At 49.0% G+C, this 18,871-nt stretch overlaps 1 protein-coding gene across 3 annotated transcripts in view; it reads right to left on the bottom strand.

Annotated features, from left to right (window-relative positions):
* The window catches only part of OPHN1 (oligophrenin 1), a 234,765-nt gene that overhangs the window by 106,433 nt on the left and 109,461 nt on the right, over positions 1-18,871 (bottom strand). For 2 of the 3 annotated variants that reach the window (XM_040322901.1, XM_040322903.1), the window contains exons 9-12: positions 13,517-13,646; positions 9,287-9,313; positions 7,149-7,249; positions 4,287-4,378 (exon numbers count right to left, since the gene is read on the bottom strand). In XM_040322901.1, coding sequence (XP_040178835.1) covers positions 4,287-4,378; positions 7,149-7,249; positions 9,287-9,313; positions 13,517-13,646 — 350 coding nt within the window. The remainder of the gene's footprint in view (positions 1-4,286; positions 4,379-7,148; positions 7,250-9,286; positions 9,314-13,516; positions 13,647-18,871) is intronic. The other variant, XM_040322902.1, reaches the window with a different exon arrangement.

The raw sequence follows: 18,871 nt of genomic DNA, 5'->3' as shown, positions 1-18,871 counted from the left end.
CTAATTTGTAGCCCGTGGCCACGGAAGACCGTACCCACTCGTCGGGAATGCTGGCTTCCCAAACCTCTGAAAAGAGTCGCAGCCTTCCCCCCACCTTCGTGGGTGGGGGCGCCCCTTCATAAGGTCGGTTTGGGGGCTGGTTTTGCTGGTTTGCGAACCCACTGCTTTCTGCCTCTAGCAGCCTGTCCTTGTGATCTGCTGTTGAAGCCGAAGTTTGCTTTCGCAGGAGGCCGTCGATACTGTTTGGCATTAGAGGGCCCCTGCCCAGGGGAGTACTGTCGTTTAAACGCAGGCCCCTGAAACTTCCTCTTAGTTGGCAAGAGAGTACTTTTGCCATTTGAAATGGTTTGAATGTATTTATCTAGGTCTTCTCCGAAGAGTCGTCCTCCATGGAAGGGGAACCCTACCAGGAGCTTCTTGCATGGGGGCTCGGCCTCCCAGCTTTTTAACCATAAGAGTCTTCTCATATGGATAAGGGATAACGATAAACGTGACGCTTGCTGGATAGAATCCTTAATTGCGTCTACTGTAAAACATATGGCCCTAGGGACATCCGAAAATTCTTCTGCCTGCTGGGCAGGAATAAGTTTAAGCATCTGCTTAACTTGATCCGATAATGCTTGAGCAACCCCAATCGCAGCCACAGCTGGCTGTACTACTGCCCCTGCCGTAGTGAAGGAGTTCTTAAGTAGTGCTTCCAAGCGTTTATCAACTGGATCCTTGAATACCTGTATGTTTTCTACAGGGCATGTTAATGATTTGTTAATACATGAGATGGCTGCGTCCACTGCAGGAGTAGCCCATTTCTTGGAAAATTTATCTTCCATAGGATATAGGGCAGAGAATCTTTTAGGTGGTAAGAAGATTTTATCTGGCTTGTTCCAATCTTGGAACAAAACTCCCTCTAGTAGAGGGTGGATCGGAAATACTGCATTGCTTTGAGGCGCCCTCAGTGAGCCCAAAGCTGAAACTGTAGATACCTGGAGGTCTGGTACTGGCAAGTTGAATGCATTATGGACCAAGTCCGTTAAGGCTTGAATCCACCAGCTCTCCCCTTGGGAGACTGCTCCAGACTCCTCTGTATCCGGATCTTCGATCCCTGAACCTACTTGGTCCTTGTCCAAGAGGTCGTCCAATTCCCCTGAGGAAAGGACCTCCTCTTCTGAGGGTCCGCGCTCGGGCGACGGAGATCTAATCCGTTTACTGCCCCGCATAGCTGTGGCTATAATTTTTCCCATTCTTTTCTCCATCTCTCTTAAAGAGGTGAGTAATACCTCGTCAGTGACCATCTTAGGGTTGGACTGACCCGCGCCAGCTCCAGCCCCAGATCCCGATGGCCCCAAGGCTCCCTGTGGGGAAAGCAGCGGCATAACTTTGTCCGAGACCTCAGACTCTCTGGGGGAATCCCCACCTCTTGTACCCTCTGACCCGGATGCCATGGTACAATACCGAGGTACACCTGCTACCTATTGGTATTTGGAACTATAAAAGTTAATTGCCCAAACACCTGTTTGGGGGATAAAAAATGCTTCCTCTCCCCTAGATGACTTTTCTTTTTTCTTTTTTTTCGTTTTTGTTTCAAATCCAGGAAAGAAAAAACATTCTGTCCCCCTGAGTAGTATTGCAACGAAAAACTATGAGATGGAAAAGAAACAGCCTATTTCTAGGCTTGAAAAAACAGTCTTCTGAAGACTGCAATATCCTTTCTGGCCACTGTGTGTCCTCGGCGCCCCGTGCTGCCGCTCTGGTCTTTCCTCCCCAGTTCCAAAGTATTGAATGAGCTGTATGGAACAAACAAGGAAGGGCCGCCCCTTCCTTAAGCCACTGACCCGCCCTTCCCCCCCCAGCAATCTCAAACAGGAAATGCCCCTCCCGACAGGGGGGTGGGGGGGGGGGCTGGGGGTTTGGGAGGAAGGGACCTCTCTGCTCCAGCAAACTGCAGCCTGCAGCCTGGAACCACGAGGAGGAGGAAGACTGAATGGAGCATCGCCTGGAGGCTTGCAGGTAAGCACAGCTCTCTGACACACACATATACTTTTATATCACACAGGCCCCACTCAATGCTTTTCCAACACTACAAGGGAGGTCACATCTTATGGGGAATAATACATATAGAGCCATCCTATCTTTATGATATGTGACTAGTTTGCCAGATGCAGTGCATAACTTTAGGCATGTCCCCTGTGACCCCCCAGAAAAAACCTGCTAAGAACCAAGTTCCGCAAGTTTTCCCCTCACTTACCTGCTCCATGCCGCAGGACTTTGCCAAGCAAGAGGCCCAATCTTCCCCCATCTCCGTGGGGATGTCTAGACCTTCAGGCCCTGGGTTCCTATGAAGGATCCACTGTCCTGGGCCCATATAGCACCCTGGCAACAGAAAACATTAGGCACCCAAAGGTTTTCTAAGTTCTGGGCCCAGGGTCCAGCTCTCTAAAAAGAAAAGCATTATGGGCTATACCCCAAGGGTTTGGGGTCCGGTTACTGACCACTTTAGCGCTGAGGCTTTTTTGGACAGAACCGGTAGCTCACCTAATCCCAAGGATGCGGAGGCAAGCTAAACCATGACTAACACCTAAGACACTGGCGTAAAAACTGAGGTACTCCTCCTATGGGAGGGGGTTATATAGGGAGGGGCATTTCCTGTTTGAGATTGCCAGTGTCAACACCTGAAGGTACTCCATATAACCCATATAGTAATGAATATGCCGCTCTGTGTCCCGTGATGTACGATAAAGAAATGGGCTTTAAAGGGGTTGTAAAGGTTTGTTTTTTATTTCCTAAATAGGTTCCTTTAAGCTAGTGCATTGTTGGTTCACTTACCTTTTCCTTCCATTTCCCTTCTAAGGCTTAATTTCCATGGACGTTTTTACAGCCACTTTTTTTAGCCTTTTTTTAGCCTTTTTACAGCTTAAAAACGCCTGTCCATGTTTTTTTTTTGTTTTTTTTCTGAGCTGGAGCTCAAAAACGCTGCGGTAGCGTTTTTGCGCGTTTTTTAGCGTTTTTGAGCGTTTAACGTCTGGCGTTTTTACAGCTCCAACGCTGGAGCTTCAGAACGCACTGGTCCTGGGTTTTTTTTGCAGCTTAAAAACGGCTCAGCCATCTACAGTTTAAAAACGTAATGGTGGGCATGAGGCCATAGACTAACATGGAGAGCTTTTTTTAAGCTGCAAAAAACGCTCAGAAAAGTGGCTGTAAAAACGTCCATGGAAATTAAGCCTAAATGTTTTTTTTCTTTGTCTGAATTTCTCACTTCCTGTTCTTCCTCAGTAAGCTTGCCACCATCATCTGAGCCATGCTGGCTGGGGGTTAGTCAGCGTGCTCGCCCCCTCCCTTGGGACTACATCCCTGCAGGGAGACGCTGTGTTCCCAAGAATATGTAGTCCCAAGGGAGGGGGCGAGCACGCTGACTAACCCCCAGCCAGAACGGCTCGGATGATGGGGGCAAGCTTACTGAGGAGGAACAGGAAGTGAGAAATTCAGACAAAGAAAAAAAAACATTAGAAGGAAAATCGAAGGAAAAGGTAAGTGAACCAACAATGCACTAGCTTAAGCGGAGGTTCACCCTAAAACAATTATATACCAGCATACTTCCGACATCTACAGTATGCTGTTTTTTTTGTTTGTTTTTTTGCCGTACACACCGTTTTATTGTTATTTTCCCCCCGGCTTCCGGGTTCTGGCTCCCGCGGGAGTGGGCGTTCCTATTCAGAGGTTATTCATGATTGACGTCTGGTGAAAAACTTCCCCTGGCGCATAAGGCGCATCATCAGTTTTCCGTAACTAGCCGACCTGCGAGTCGGCTCTATACGGCGCTAAACGGCGCCCGCCTTGTAGAGCTGACTGCGCAGGCGCCATATAGAGCCGACTCGCAGGTCGGCTACTTACGGAAAACTGGTGACGCGCCTTATGCGCCAGGGAAAGTTTTTCACCAGACGTCAATCATCTAACCTCTGAATAGGAACGCCCACTCCCGCGGCAATCAGAACCCGGAAGCCGGGGGGAAAATAACAATAAAACGGTATGTACGGCAAAAAAAAAACCCAAAAAAACAGCATACTGTAGATGTCGGAAGTATGCTGGATGTAATGGTATATAGACGTTTTTTAGGGTGAACCTCCGCTTTAAAGGAACCTATTTAGAAAATAAAAAAACAAACCTTTACAGCTCCTTTAAGCCTGTGGCTCACACTAACAGCCAAGTGACTAGCATTTTTAATTTGGAATGTTCATCATTGGCAGCCTACATCTCTTCTCTAGAAGGGTTGCGTTCATATCAGTGGTACTCACCTCTCATTGGTTTCTACATCAAAACAAAACCTCTTATCAATGGAATCCGTCTTCCGTCTCATGCAAGTTTTGAGGGTCAGCTCCTGGCTCACCTAAAAGGAAAAGGGAAAAAGGACGCCTGTAGAAAACCAATTGGAAAACGGTGGGGTGAGAGATCAACAATGAGGAGGGGGGGTGAGGGAATGACAAGAAGAAAGGGGAAAGGATAAATGGAGGAGAGAGGGACGAGAAGTTACAGGGTAGGTAGAGAGCAGCAGTTGGAAGATACGGGCAGTAAGTGAGCAATGTACAGCACTAGGGAGAGGACTAGCGCTGGGGAAGACGCCGCCGCGTTCCTCTCTGGAGACAGATGGCGATGGGAAGATTATCACACAGGCTTTCCTTGCAGACAAACAGGATTAGAATGTCACTGGACAGAGACACAATTACACAAGCTTACATCATGCCATTGTGTACACACACTCCAACCTATTGTCTACAAAAAATAAATCCCAATATACACTATATGGCTAAACATTTGTGATTTCATGGCCACACCTACACCATATGGACATATGGATAATAAATACACTGGAGATCAAAATTAGAGAAAAATTTATGAACACTTAAATTTTCTCAGAAATAATGTACCGTATTTATCGGCGTATAACGCGCACTTTTCCCCCCTAAAATCAGGGGGAAAAGAGGGTTTCCGCCCCCCACCCCCCCCCCAAAAGAATTACATGCCAATTGTGGCATGTCAGGGGGTCGCCTTCCCTTAAAGCGAAAGTTCCATTTTTGGGTGGAACTCTGCTTTAAAGTGGATGTAAACCCCAAATTTTTTTTTGTTGATGTCACAACGTAGAAAATAAGATTTCCTATCTGTGCCCAGTCTTGCCACGCACAGTAAATCCAGCGCTGAGCAATCCTCTTATTGTTCAGTGAAATAAAACAGACTTCCAGATAAAGACCAACGTCCTTGCTTGAGTGACAGGTTATTTACATATCTCGTGCACTAGCTTGCAGACATGCACAGCTTCTTGTCTATGTATATTCTGATGGCTGTTTACACTGAACTGTGGATCACCCCATATTTTGAAAACATTTAATCAAAACACAGGAAAGACAGCCAATCCTGGGAGAGCTGGATGGGAGAGGAGGAGAGGGGAGGGGGATGTAAATTGTGCACTTTACAGAAGCTGTGCATGTCTGCAAGCTAGTGCACGAGATATATAATTAATCTGTCACTCAAGCAAGGACTTTGGTCTTTATCTGGAAGTCTGTTTTATTTCACTGAATAAAAAGAGGATTGCTCGGTGCTGGATTAACTCTGCGTGGCAAGACTGCGCACAGATGATAGGAAATCTTATTCTCTACATTGTGACATAAAAAAATAAAAAAAAGTGGGTTTACATCCACTTTAAAGCAGAGTTCCACCCAAAAATGGAACTTCCGCTTTAAGGGAAGGTGACCCCCCCTACATGCCACGATTGGCATGCAATTCTTTTGGGGGGGGGGGGCGGAAACCCTCTTTTTAGAAGGTTTCAGCTCCCACTTCCTCCCTGGGCACCGCAGCGCCGGAAGACACTTCTCCCCCCTCCCTCACCGCAATCATCTAGGACACGTCACAGGTCCCAGGTGATTGCTCGGCCAATCACTGTGCGCAGCGCGTGCCCGGCTGTGAAGCCACAGCCGGGCGCCCACAGTAGTGATGCCGGCGCCACGGAGAGGAGGGAGACGAGCGGGCTTCGTTCCCCCACATCGCTGGACCCTAAAAGTCAGCAGCTGCAGTATTTGTAGCTGCTGACTTTTAATATTTTTATTTTCGTAGGAACTCCGCTTTTAACTGGCCCTAGTACAGTGTATGTACTGTATACAAGATAGGAACCTTAGACTCTAAGGGCCAGATCCACAAACTAATTACGCAGGCGTATCTATTGATACGCCGCGTAATTTTTAAAATGCCCCGTCGTATCTGTGTTTTGTATCCACAAAACAAGATACGACTGCATCTGGGCTCGATCCGACAGGCGTACGTCTTAGTACGCCGTCGGATCGTAGCTGCATATTTACGCTGGCCGCTAGGTGGCGTTTCCGTCGAATTCCACGTCGAGTATGCAAATTAGCTAGATACGGTGATCCACGAACGTACGTCGGGCCAGCGCATTTTTTTTACGTTGTTTCCGTAAGGCTTTTTTCGGCGTATAGTTACCCCTGCTATATGGGGCGTATCCTATGTTAAGTATGGCCGTCGTTCCCGCGTCAAATTTTGAAAATGTTACGTAGTTTGCGCAAGTCGTTTGCGAATAGGGCTTTGCGTAGAATGACATCACCGTCGTAAGCATTGGCTTGTTGCGGTTTAATTTCGAGCATGCGCACTGGGATACCCCCACGGACGGCGCATGCGCAGTTGAAAAAAAATGTCAATTACGTCGGGTCAAGACGTATTTACATAAAACACGCCCCCATCACATCCATTTGAATTGCACGCCCTTACGCCGCCAAAGTAACACTACGCCGCTGTAACTTACGGCGCAAATTCTTTGAGGAATAAAAAAAAAAGCTGTAAGTTACGGCGGCGTAGTGTATCAGAGATATGCTACGCCCGAAGGAGGAATGCGCCGCGCTACGTGGATCTGCCCCTAAGTTCCTTGAGGGCAGCGACTGATGTAAATGTACTGTATGTGATGTGCTGCGTAAATTGACGACACTATACAAACTCAAGTAATAAATATGCAGGACAAACAAAGGGGTAGGGAGATTGGTGAAGGCATCAGCAGAAAGAGTGGCACATTCACTAACAAAACACATTCCTGTTATTCAGACAATTTTGTAGAACATTTTACTCAATATCCATAAAAAGCAACAAGTGTCTAATCGTACCTGTCGGGATCCTGGCTTCTGCTCTACAGGAATTAAGTTTAAACTCTTCCCTTCCTTCTCGTACTTGCAGTAATACTTCACCCACGTAAGGCCGAGGGCCCCTGGAAACCAGAAGAGAGAGATTCATGTCATGTAAAGATTTCAGTCATTCCTTACAGGCCAATAAGGACATTTTACTCTGACGCTGGCTTGGTGACTGCATGGTTTAGCAATGGAGTTCACAGCAATGTATGCAGACTACACTATATGGCCAAAATTTAGACACCTAATCATCACACCTATGTGGCCAAAAGTATGTGGACCCCTCTCCAAATGATTGAGCTCAGGTGTCTCCAGTGAAGGGTGCGGTTAATGCTACAGCATACAAAGACAATTTACACAATTGTAGTCTTCCAACCTTGTGGTAACAATTTGGGGATGGCCCTTTTTCAGCAGGACTGTGCCCCTGTGCACAAAACCAGCCTTATAAAGGCATTGCTTGACCAGTTTGGTGTGGAGGAACTTGAGTGTCCTGCACAGAGCCCTGACCTCAACCCTACTGAACACCTTTGGGATCGCGTCTTCTCATCCAACATCCGTTCCTGACCTCAACCCTATTAAAAAACCTTTGGGACCAGGTCTTCTCATTTAACATCAGTACCTGACCTCAACCCTACTGAACACCTTTGAGATACGGTCTTCTCATTCATCAGTACATGGCCTCAAACATACTGAACACCTTTGGGACCCGGTCTTCTCATTCATCATCAGTACATGGCCTCAACCCTATTGAAAACCTTTGGATCAGGTCTTCTCATCTAACATCAGTACCTGACCTCAACCCTACTGAACACCTTTGAGATACGGTCTTCTCATTCATCATCAGTACATGGCCTCAACCCTATTGAAAACCTTTGGATCAGGTCTTCTCATCTAACATCAGTACATGGCCTCAAACATACTGAACACCTTTGGGACCCGGTCTTCTCATTCATCATCAGTACATGGCCTCAACCCTATTGAAAACCTTTGGATCAGGTCTTCTCATCTAACATCAGTACCTGACCTCAACCCTACTGAACACCTTTGGGACACGGTCTTCTCATTCATCATCAGTACATGGCCTCAACCCTATTGAAAACCTTTGGTATCAGGTCTTCTCATTTATCAGTACCTGACCTCAACCCTACTGAACACCTTTGAGATACGGTCTTTTCATTCATCAGTACATGGCCTCAAACATACTGAACACCTTTGGGACACGGTCTTCTCATTCATCATCAGTACATGGCCTCAACCCTATTGAAAACCTTTGGATCAGGTCTTCTCATCTAACATCAGTACCTGACCTCAACCCTACTGAACACCTTTGGGACACGGTCTTCTCATTCATCATCAGTACATGGCCTCAACCCTATTGAAAACCTTTGGTATCAGGTCTTCTCATTTATCAGTACCTGACCTCAACCCTACTGAATACCTTTGAGATACGGTCTTCTCATTCAACATTAGTACTTGGCCTCAACCCTACTGAACACCTTTGGGACCCGGTCTTCTCATTCATCATCAGTACATGGCATCAACCCTATTGAAAACCTTTGGATCAGGTCTTCTCATCTAACATCAGTACCTGACCTCAACCCTACTGAACACCTTTGAGATACGGTCTTCTCATTCATCAGTACATGGCCTCAAACATACTGAACACCTTTGGGACCCGGTCCTCTCATTCAACATCAGTACTTGGCCTCAACCCTACTGAACACCTTTGGGACCCAGTCTTCTCATTCAACATCAGTACCTGACCTTAACCCTACTGAACACCTTTGGGATCAGATCTTCTCATTCAACATAAGTACCTGACCTCATGAATGGGCAAGAATTCCCATGGACACCCCTTTAAATCTTGTGGAAAGCCTGGAGGCTCCTCTAGCCGCAAATGGGAGACCAATTTCATATTAACAGTCATGGTTTCGGAATAGGATGTCCAACAAGCGAAAGGCATGTTGGTCAGGTGTCCACTAACTTTTGGCCACATTCTGTAAAACTAGCACGTTGAATGTGATGGAGCATATCATAACATAAATAATCATGGAAGACAATGCTTGAACCTGTGGAGGAGCGCATGGTGGAATATATAATCAAAAATGTATTTAAACCTGTGCAGAGTGACATAATATCCCTCCCTTAGTAGGCAAATTGAGAAAAAAACAAAAAAACAAAAACAAAAAGGCATTATGGCAACTGACATCAATTCAGCAAAAGTGATATATATCATTTTAGTATTTGAACAGTGGAATGACTAGGCCAGTATGTGCTTGTGAACGTTAAATACCCTTCTCTGATATATAGCTTGTATAGTATTGTGTATCTATATTCTCCACGTTCTCATTCACGGACTTTGAACAAGCATGCCGTTCAAGAAAGACAAAAACATTATATTCCTAACAAGCATACAATATACATGTTTAAAAACAAGCTCTCACTGATCTCTGTATCTGACAGTACCACTTTAGTTTAGCTTTTACTGCTGCCCCCTCCCAGCAGTGACTTGGCAGCACAGCTCCTCCCAGAAGTGATGAGGTACTTAAGCCCCCTTTCTGGTTTACTCAAAGCTTTTCCTGCTCCCTCCTTCCCAGCAATTACAAAATAGCACAACACCCATGTTTCTCTCCTCCCAGCAGAAACTCAGCTCCCCTGCTCCCCCTTCCCAGAAATCACTCAGCAGCTCAACTCCCCCTCCCCAGCAATCACTCAGCCGCTCAGCTCCCCCACCCCAGCAAAAACTCAGCAGCTCAGATCCCCCTTCCCAGCAATCACTCAGCCGCTCAGCTCCCCATCCCAGCAATCACACAGCAGCTCAGCTCCCCTTCTCAGCAATCACACAGCAGCTCAGCTCCCCCTTCCCAGCAATCACACAGCAGCTCAGCTCCCCCTTCCCAGCAATCACACAGCAGCTCAGCTCCCCCTCCCCGGCAATTGCTCAGCCACTCAGCTCCCCCTTCCCAGCAATCGCACAGCAGCTCAGCTCCCCCTTCCCAGCAATCACACAGCAGCTCAGCTTCCCCCTTCCCAGCAATCACACAGCAGCTCAGCTCCCACTTCCCAGCAATCATTTAGAAGCTCAGCTCCCCCCTTCCCAGCAATCACTCAGCAGCTCAGCTCCCCCCTTCCCAGCAATCACTCAGCAGCTCAGCTTCCCCTTCTCCCCTTTCTCAGCAATCGCACAGCAGCTCAGCTCCCCTTCCCAGCAATCACACAGCAGCTCAGCTCCCCTTCCCAGCAATCACACAGCAGCTCAGCTCCCCCCTTCCCAGCAATCACACAGCAGCTCAGCTCCCACTTCCCAGCAATCATTTAGAAGCTCAGCTCCCCCCTTCCCAGCAATCACTCAGCAGCTCAGCTCCCCCCTTCCCAGCAATCACTCAGCAGGTCAGCTTCCCCTTCTCCCCTTTCTCAGCAATCGCACAGCAGCTCAGCTCCCCTTCCCAGCAATCACACAGCAGCTCAGCTCCCCTTCCCAGCAATCACACAGCAGCTCAGCTCCCCCTTCCCAGCAATCACACAGCCGCTCAGCTCCCCCTCCCCAGCAATCACACAGCCGCTCAGCTCCCCCTCCCCAGCAATCACTCAGCCGCTCCTCTCCCCCTCCCCAGTAATCGCTCAGCTCCCCCTTCCCAGCAATCACAGAGCCACTCAGCTCCCCCTTCCCAGCAATCACTCAGCAGCTCAACTCCCCCTCCCTAGCAATCGCTCAGCCGCTTAGCTCCCCCTTCCCAGCAATCGCACAGCAGCCCAGCTTCCCCTGCTCCCCCTCCGAGCAGTGACTAGCAGCACATCTTTCCTGACTACCTTTTCCATGCAGCAACTCAGTCACTCAACAGCTCAGCTTCCTGTGGTCACCTTCTGAGCAGCAACCATCAGCACATCTTCCCCGTCTCCCTCCTCCCAGCAGTAACTCAGCCGCTCAGCTTTCCCTGCCCCCCCCCCCTCCAAGCAGTGACTAGCAGCACAACTTCCATGTCTGCCTCCTCCAGGCAGGGACTCAGCAGCTCAGCTCCCTATTCCCCCGCAGTCACTGAGCAGCTCAGCTCCCCCTCCTTAGTCACTCAACATTTTCAACTCCCCCTCCCTAGCAATCGCTCAGCCGCTTAGCTCCCCCTTCCCAGCAATCGCACAGTAGCTCAGCTCCCCCTCCCCAGCAATCACTCAGCTGCTCAGCTCCCCCTCCCAGCAATCACTCAGCTGCTCAGCTCCCCCTCCCCAGCAATCACTCAGCTCCCCCTCCCCAGCAATCACTCAGCCGCTCAGCTCCTCCCTTCCCAGCAATCACTCAGCAGGTCAGCTCCCCCTTCCCAAAAATCACTCAGCAGCCCAGCTTCCCCTGCTCCCCCTCCGAGCAGTGACTAGCAGCACATCTTTCCTGACTACCTTTTACATGCAGCAACTCAGTCACTCAACAGCTCAGCTTCCTGTGGTCACCTTCTGAGCAGCAACCATCAGCACATCTTCCCCGTCTCCCTCCTCCCAGCAGTAACTCAGCCGCTCAGCTTTCCCTGCCCCCCCCCCCCTCCAAGCAGTGACTAGCAGCACAACTTCCATGTCTGCCTCCTCCAGGCAGGGACTCAGCAGCTCAGCTCCCTATTCCCCCGCAGTCACTGAGCAGCTCAGCTCCCCCTCAGTCACTCAACATTTTAAACTCACCCTGCTCCGCCCCCGGCACAGATTCCTCGACTCTCCAGCCTTTCAGTCTCTAATAGAAACACAGAGCAGTAGCTCTAGGAGGGAGAAGAGCAGAGTACTAATACTCTAAATCAGGGGTCTCCAAACCCCGGCCCACTTGTGTATTATCTCCGGGTCGCAGCTCACTCAGACACTGCCGAAACTATAAAGCACTGCTAGCCTGCTTGCTTGTCTAAACCCCCAGTGTTCTCGGCAGCAAGTCCTGGCACACAGCAGAGAAAGCTGCTCCTCCCACTGTGCCACACCGTGCTGTTGATTGGTTGCTAGGACCGCTGGTGTCACAGAAACCAATGACGTCATCAGTGCAGCGGCTTCCTCCTGCAGTTTATATTAGTGATCCTTCTGCATTCAGCCTGCTTGTGTAGCAGCGGGCAGAAGCCAGGTGGTGCAGGAGACCTGTACAGTGCCGTTATTGTGACAGCAATGCAAAAGGCCAATGGGGCAATGTGCTGGGCATAAATGTGCTATGAGGACACAGACACGGGGAAGGCTCGATGGCCACAGAGACACGGGGGAGGCTCGATGGCCACACAGACACTGGGGAGGCTCGATGGCCACAGAGACACGGGGGAGGCTCGATGGCCACACAGACACTGGGGAGGCTCGATGGCCACACAGACACGGGGGAGGCTCGATGGCCACACAGACACGGGGGAGGCTCGATGGCCACACAGACACGGGGGAGGCTCGATGGCCACACAGACACGGGGGAGGCTCGATGGCCACACAGACACGGGGGAGGCTCGATGGCCACACAGACACGGGGAGGCTCGATGGCCACACAGACACGGGGGAGGCTCGATGGCCACACAGACACGGGGGAGGCTCGATGGCCACACAGACACGGGGGAGGCTCAATGGCCACACAGACACGGGGAAGGCTCGATGGCCACACAGACACGGGGAAGGCTCGATGGCCACACAGACACGGGGAGGCTCGATGGCCACACAGACACGGGGGAGGCTCGATGGCCACACAGACACGGGGGAGGCTTGATGGACAAACAGATATGGGGAAGGCTCGATGGCCACACAAGACACGGGGAGGCTCGATGGCCACACAGACACGGGGAGGCTTGATGGACAAACAGATATGGGGAAGGCTCGATGGCCACACAGACACGGGGGAGGCTCGATGGCCACACAGACATGGGGAGGCTTGATGGCCACACAGACACGGGGAGGCTTGATGGACAAACAGATATGGGGAAGGCTCGATGGCCACACAGACACGGGGGAGGCTCGATGGCCACACAGACATGGGGAGGCTTGATGGACAAACAGATATGGGGAAGGCTTGATGGACACAGATATGGAAAAGACTCTGATAGAATCAGTGAGGGGAGGAACATTCATTAATTTATAAAAAAAACTTTTTTTTTTCAGCCCACGAATGTGTAAAATTAGCAATGTGGCCCTCCTACTCAAAAGTCTGAAGAACCCTGCTTTAAATTACTTCACTGCTCTTGAACTTAGAGGATGAATTTCCCCACAAACCTGCAGCTACACAGGTCAGTGAAGGAATTAAAAGAGTATATATAGACATGAATGTCCATAGCCTGGCCACAGGTTCATGTTAAACTGTATTTAGTAGGAAATATATGATGTGTCCCCCCCCCCCCCAAACAGCTGGAAATGCACATTACTTTTTTCTTGGGAATACAAATATCCTTCGATTGTGCTCTGGCCTTTCAGCTTGCAAACTATAGGAGCATCAGTCATCCTCTTCTTCAAATCTTCCATTTCTTCTCGGGTACTACTGAAGTGGTTGCGTGTCTGTGGAAAAAGACAAGGATTGAGAAAGGCTAGCATAGCGTGATGATTCATTCCTTCTAGCTCCATGTATAGCTTGCTTGTGAGCCACGCTCAATGGAAAAACCTTATCAAACTCAAAGGCCTCTTTTACACCAGACATTACAGCTGATGACAGTGTGATCTAAGCCTTAGTGCAGAACCCGGAAGTCTCCCCTTGGAATCGGTGTGCAATATCCGGGGTGATATACCATCGTGATAGACATTTCAAATTAATTTCTATCAACCCACAGTTAGTTGATGTAATATGCACCATCTTCAATATTTTCCCAAAGTCTTTCTCTGTATCCCCAGTTGCCAGCTCCTCATCCCATTTTTTTTATATACGGAGGTGGCCCCTTGCTTTTTAATCCCAACAGTATTTTATAGTATATAGTATTTTATAGTATAGTATTTTATAGATCTGTGAAATCCCACCTCTTCCGTTTGGCGCAATGCACATACGCTCTAGTGGGAGCAAATTTCCCTCTAGCCTGATCGGATGAGGGAGGGAGACCACAAAATGTTTCAGCTGTAGATATCTCAACCAATTCAGCTCAAACATTTCTTTATCTACCCTAAGTTCCTGATAAGTACAAATTTTACCGTCTTTCAGTATATCCCTTAATTTTACGTCTATTTTTTTAATCCAACTCCCAGACCCACTTACTTTCCCTGGTGCAAAATAGTTAGTATCATATAGTGGAATTAGTGGGGAATTATAACCCCATTTTTCATTTTTGTGTACCCTATCCCATATAGACATGGATGTCCGTGTAATTGTGTACATGTGCTCTTTTGGCTGTCTAAATTGTGCCGGCTAATTTTGATACCGGGATGATGCCTGCAACTGCGGACATCATCCTGGTATAATCCACTGCAAAATGGAGGACGTCCATGATGTCCTACAGTCGGTAAGTGGTTAAATCAGGACAGCAATGCTGTTGCCCCCTAAACACAGGTGTGGGAGCATTATCATTCTAGAACAGGGTGTGTGTTACGGGCAGGATCACCAGGTGAACTAAAGGCTGGGTTCACACTTAAATCGCATAGGAATATGGTCCTGTGTGATTCCTGCTCGTTCCTGTGTAATTTTGTAGTCTATTCATTTGAATGGGCTGCAAAGCGCACCAGAACATAGTGGGCTCATTTACACTTGCTTCAAAGTGTGACATTGTGCACACTTTTTTTAAAGCCCTCTAAATGCCAATTAAAGTCCCTCTCACTAAATAAAAAGGGGATTTTTAATACAGCTTACCTGTAAAATCCTTTTCTTGGAGTACATCACGGGACACAGAGCGGCATATTCATTACTATGTGGGTTATATGGAGTACCTTCAGGTGATGGACACTGGCAATCTCAAACAGGAAGTCCCCTCCCTATATAACCCCCTCCCATAGGAGGAGTCCCTCAGTTTTGTAGCAAGCAGTATGCCACCCAAAATGTTCCCCATAAGAGGGGTGGGAGCTCTGTGTCCCGTGATGTACTCCAAGAAAAGGATTTTACAGGTAAGCTGTATTAAAAATCCCCTTTTCTTTTCCGTACATCACGGGACACAGAGCGGCATATTCATTACTATGTGGGATGTCCGAAAGCAATGCTTCCAATGAGGGGAGGGAGACATCTCAGCCAGGAGATTTAATTCAGAAAGTATTCTTTAAATCATAAAAAATCCAAATTAAATCCAACAAAAAATAATTATTCTGATTAATTTAATTAATTCATTAATCAATCAAGGGTGCCCCGAGTCTAGAGGATCTCAAATCGCAGCCTGCAGCACTGCCTGTCCAAAGGCTGCATCGGCCCTTCGTCTCACGTCCAATTGGTAAAATTTTGTGAACGTGTGGACCGACGACCAGGTTGCCGCCTTGCAAACCTGAGCCATAGAGATCTGGTGGTGTGCTGCCCAGGAGGCGCTCATGGCCCTAGTAGAATGGGCCTTAACTGATAAAGGAGGGGGCAACCCTTTCAAGCCATAGGCCTGACCGATTACTTGCTTAATCCATCTAGAGATGGTAGCTTTAGCTGCTGCCTGACCTCTCTTAGGCCCTTCCGGCAGAATGAACAATGTATCTGTTTCTCGAACCTCTTCTGTAGCTTTGAGATAGGCCTTCATGGCTCTGACAACATCCAAGGTGTGCAGTAACCCTTCCTTTCTAGAAGAGGGTTTTGGAAAAAAGGATGGTAGGACCAAATCCTGGTTCAAGTGAAAACTGGACACCACCTTGGGCAGAAAAGACGGATGTGGACGGAGAACCACCCTATCTTTATGTAGAATGAGGTAAGGTTCTCTACAAGACAAGGCTGCCAGCTCTGAAACTCTTCTAGCGGAAGCCATAGCGACCAAAAATACCAACTTCCGAGTCAGTAAAACTAACGGAACCTCTGCCAGAGGCTCAAATGGCTGTTTTTGCAGTGCTGACAACACAAGGTTCAAATCCCATGGACAAACCGGAGACTTGATGGGGGGATTAATGCGTAAGACCCCCTGTAAAAAGGTTTTAACCAAAGAGTGCGTGGCTAACGGCCTCTGAAACCATACAGATAAGGCAGAAATCTGTCCTTTAATAGTACTTAAGGCCAAACCTTTATCTACTCCTATCTGGAGGAAACGCAATACCCTGTCAATGGTGTATTTGCGTGGAAGCCATCTCTGGGACTCACACCAGCTTACGTAGGCCCTCCAGACCCTGTAATAAATTACTCTGGAGACTGGTTTTCTAGCCTTAATCAGAGTAGAAATAACTTGGCTAGATAGGCCCCTACCCCGGAGGATCAGGGATTCAGCCGCCAGGCCGTCAAATTTAGATGCCGTAAGGCAGGGTGGAGTATCGGGCCTTGAGAGAGTAGGTCTGGCCGAAGTGGAAGGGTCCATGGTTCGCCCACTGACATTCTCACGATCAGTGAGTACCACGACCTCCGGGGCCACGCGGGGGCTATCAGAATGACTGGTTTGTACTCCACCCTGATCCTGCGCAGCAGGCGGGGCAGCATCTGTAACGGGGGGAAGGCGTACAGCAGATTGAACGGATGCCAAGGGCAAACCAACGCATCGGTTCCACAGGCCAGAGGGTCCCTTGATCGGGACATGAACTTGCTCAGTTTCCTGTTGAACCTTGATGCCATGATGTCCACATCCGGAGATCCCCACTTCTGGCAGATCTCCTGAAAGACTTGGGGATGGAGGGACCACTCCCCTGAAACTAGCTGCTGGCGACTTAAGAAGTCCGCCTGTAAATTGTCCACCCCTGGGATAAAGATTGCCGAGATGCATGGTACATGCGACTCTGCCCATAGGAAAATTAAGCTCACTTCCCTTTGGGCGGCTCGACTCTTCGTGCCCCCTTGGTGATTTATATATGCCACTGCTGTGGCATTGTCGGACTGCACTCTCACTGGAAGCCCTAGAAGTTTGGACGTCCAGGCCTTTAAGGCTAAACGGGCCGCCCTGATCTCCAGGACATTGATTGGCAGCCCTCTTTCCGACTCTGTCCAAACTCCCTGCTGGACTTGCCCATCCAGGACTGCTCCCCAGCCCTTCAGGCTGGCATCTGTGGTTACCAGTTTCCAGATGATGGGACTGAATGACTTCCCCTTTAGGAGGTTCTGAGGCTTTAGCCACCAGTAGAGGCTTTGCCGGACCCTTGATGGAAGGATCAATGGAAGATCCAGGCGTTGCGGATCTTTGTTCCATGCAGACAGGATGGTTGCCTGCAGGATTCGAGTGTGTGCCTGAGCGTATGGTACTGCCTCGAAGGTGGCCACCATTTTTCCCAGTAATTTCATGCACAATCGTATAGTTGGCTGCCTTTTGCTTAACACCAACTGGATCAATTCTTTGATCCCTTTGAACTTCTCTAAAGGAAGAAACACTCTTTGCTGCTCCGTGTCTAGCAGCATGCCGAGGTATTCCAATCGTTTTGTGGGTTGTAAAGCCGACTTTTCTTGGTTTAAAACCCAACCGAATACCTCGAGGTACTGAACTGAAAGGGCTACCGCTCGACACAGGCCCGGAGCAGAGTGCTCTATGATCAGGAGGTCGTCCAAATAGGCCAGGATCAAGATTCCCTGGGTCCTTAGATTGGCCAAGATGGGGGCCAGGACCTTCGTAAACACACGGGGGGCAGTAGCCAACCCGAAAGGAAGAGCCACAAATTGATAGTGGCGCCCTGCGATAGCAAAGCGTAGGAATTTTTGATGACCCTGAAAAATTGGAACATGAAGATACGCGTCTCTTATGTCTATTGAGGCCAAGAAATAGTTTCGCTGCAAGGCTGCGGCAGCAGACCGTATGGATTCCATCCGAAAGGACCGAATCCTCAGGTAAGAGTTTAGAATCTTTAGATCCAGGATGGGCCTTACATCGCCGCTGGGCTTTGGCACAATGAACAGATTGGAGTAAAAGCCTAGCTTGTGCTCCTGAACTGGTACCTCTACGATTACCCCTTGGTTTAGAAGACGATCCAAGGCTGTTAGCAAGGCAGCCCTCTTTTCCGGATCGCTTGGAATTCTTGATTCCTGAAAATGCGGAGGGGGAAACTCCCGAAATTCTATTTTGTAACCAGTCGCCACCAGGGAAAGAACCCATTTGTCGGGGATCTTGGCTTCCCAAACTCTTGCAAAGAATCGAAGCCTGCCCCCCACCCGATTGAGTGGGGGCGCCCCTTCATAACGCTGACTTTGGAGCAGGTTTAACTGGCTTGCGGACCCATGGTCGCTTGCCACCCGCGGCCTGCCCTTGCGACTTATTACCAAAGTTTGACCGTGCGGGAGGCCGTCGATACTGCCTGGGGGCCGAGGGCCCTGGGGCTGGGGATTGCTGCCGCTTAAATGCTGGACCCCTAAATCTCCTTTTGACTGGTAAAAGAGTACTCTTGCCACTAGATATCGTCTGTATGTACTTATCCAGATCTTCCCCAAAGAGCCTCCCTCCGTGGAAGGGAAAACCCGCCAACAGTTTTTTACACGGAGTCTCTGCCGACCAATTCTTTAGCCACAGGAGCCTTCGCATATGCACCAAAAATAGCGACAGACGGGAAGCTTGTTGGATGGAGTCCTTTATGGCATCCACCGCGAAACATAGAGCCCTGGGAAGGTCGGCCAGATCCTGTGCCTGCTGAGCCGGGAGCTCTTTTAGCATCTGCTTAGTCTGGTCTTTTAACGCCTGACAAACGCCAATTGCAGCCACGGCCGGTTGCACCACTGCCCC

This window comes from Rana temporaria, chromosome 9, assembly GCF_905171775.1.
Source record: "Rana temporaria chromosome 9, aRanTem1.1, whole genome shotgun sequence".
Classification (NCBI taxonomy): domain Eukaryota; kingdom Metazoa; phylum Chordata; class Amphibia; order Anura; family Ranidae; genus Rana; species Rana temporaria.
Note: the sequence above shows the minus strand (reverse complement) of the source record. Positions and strands in the feature narration are given on the sequence as shown.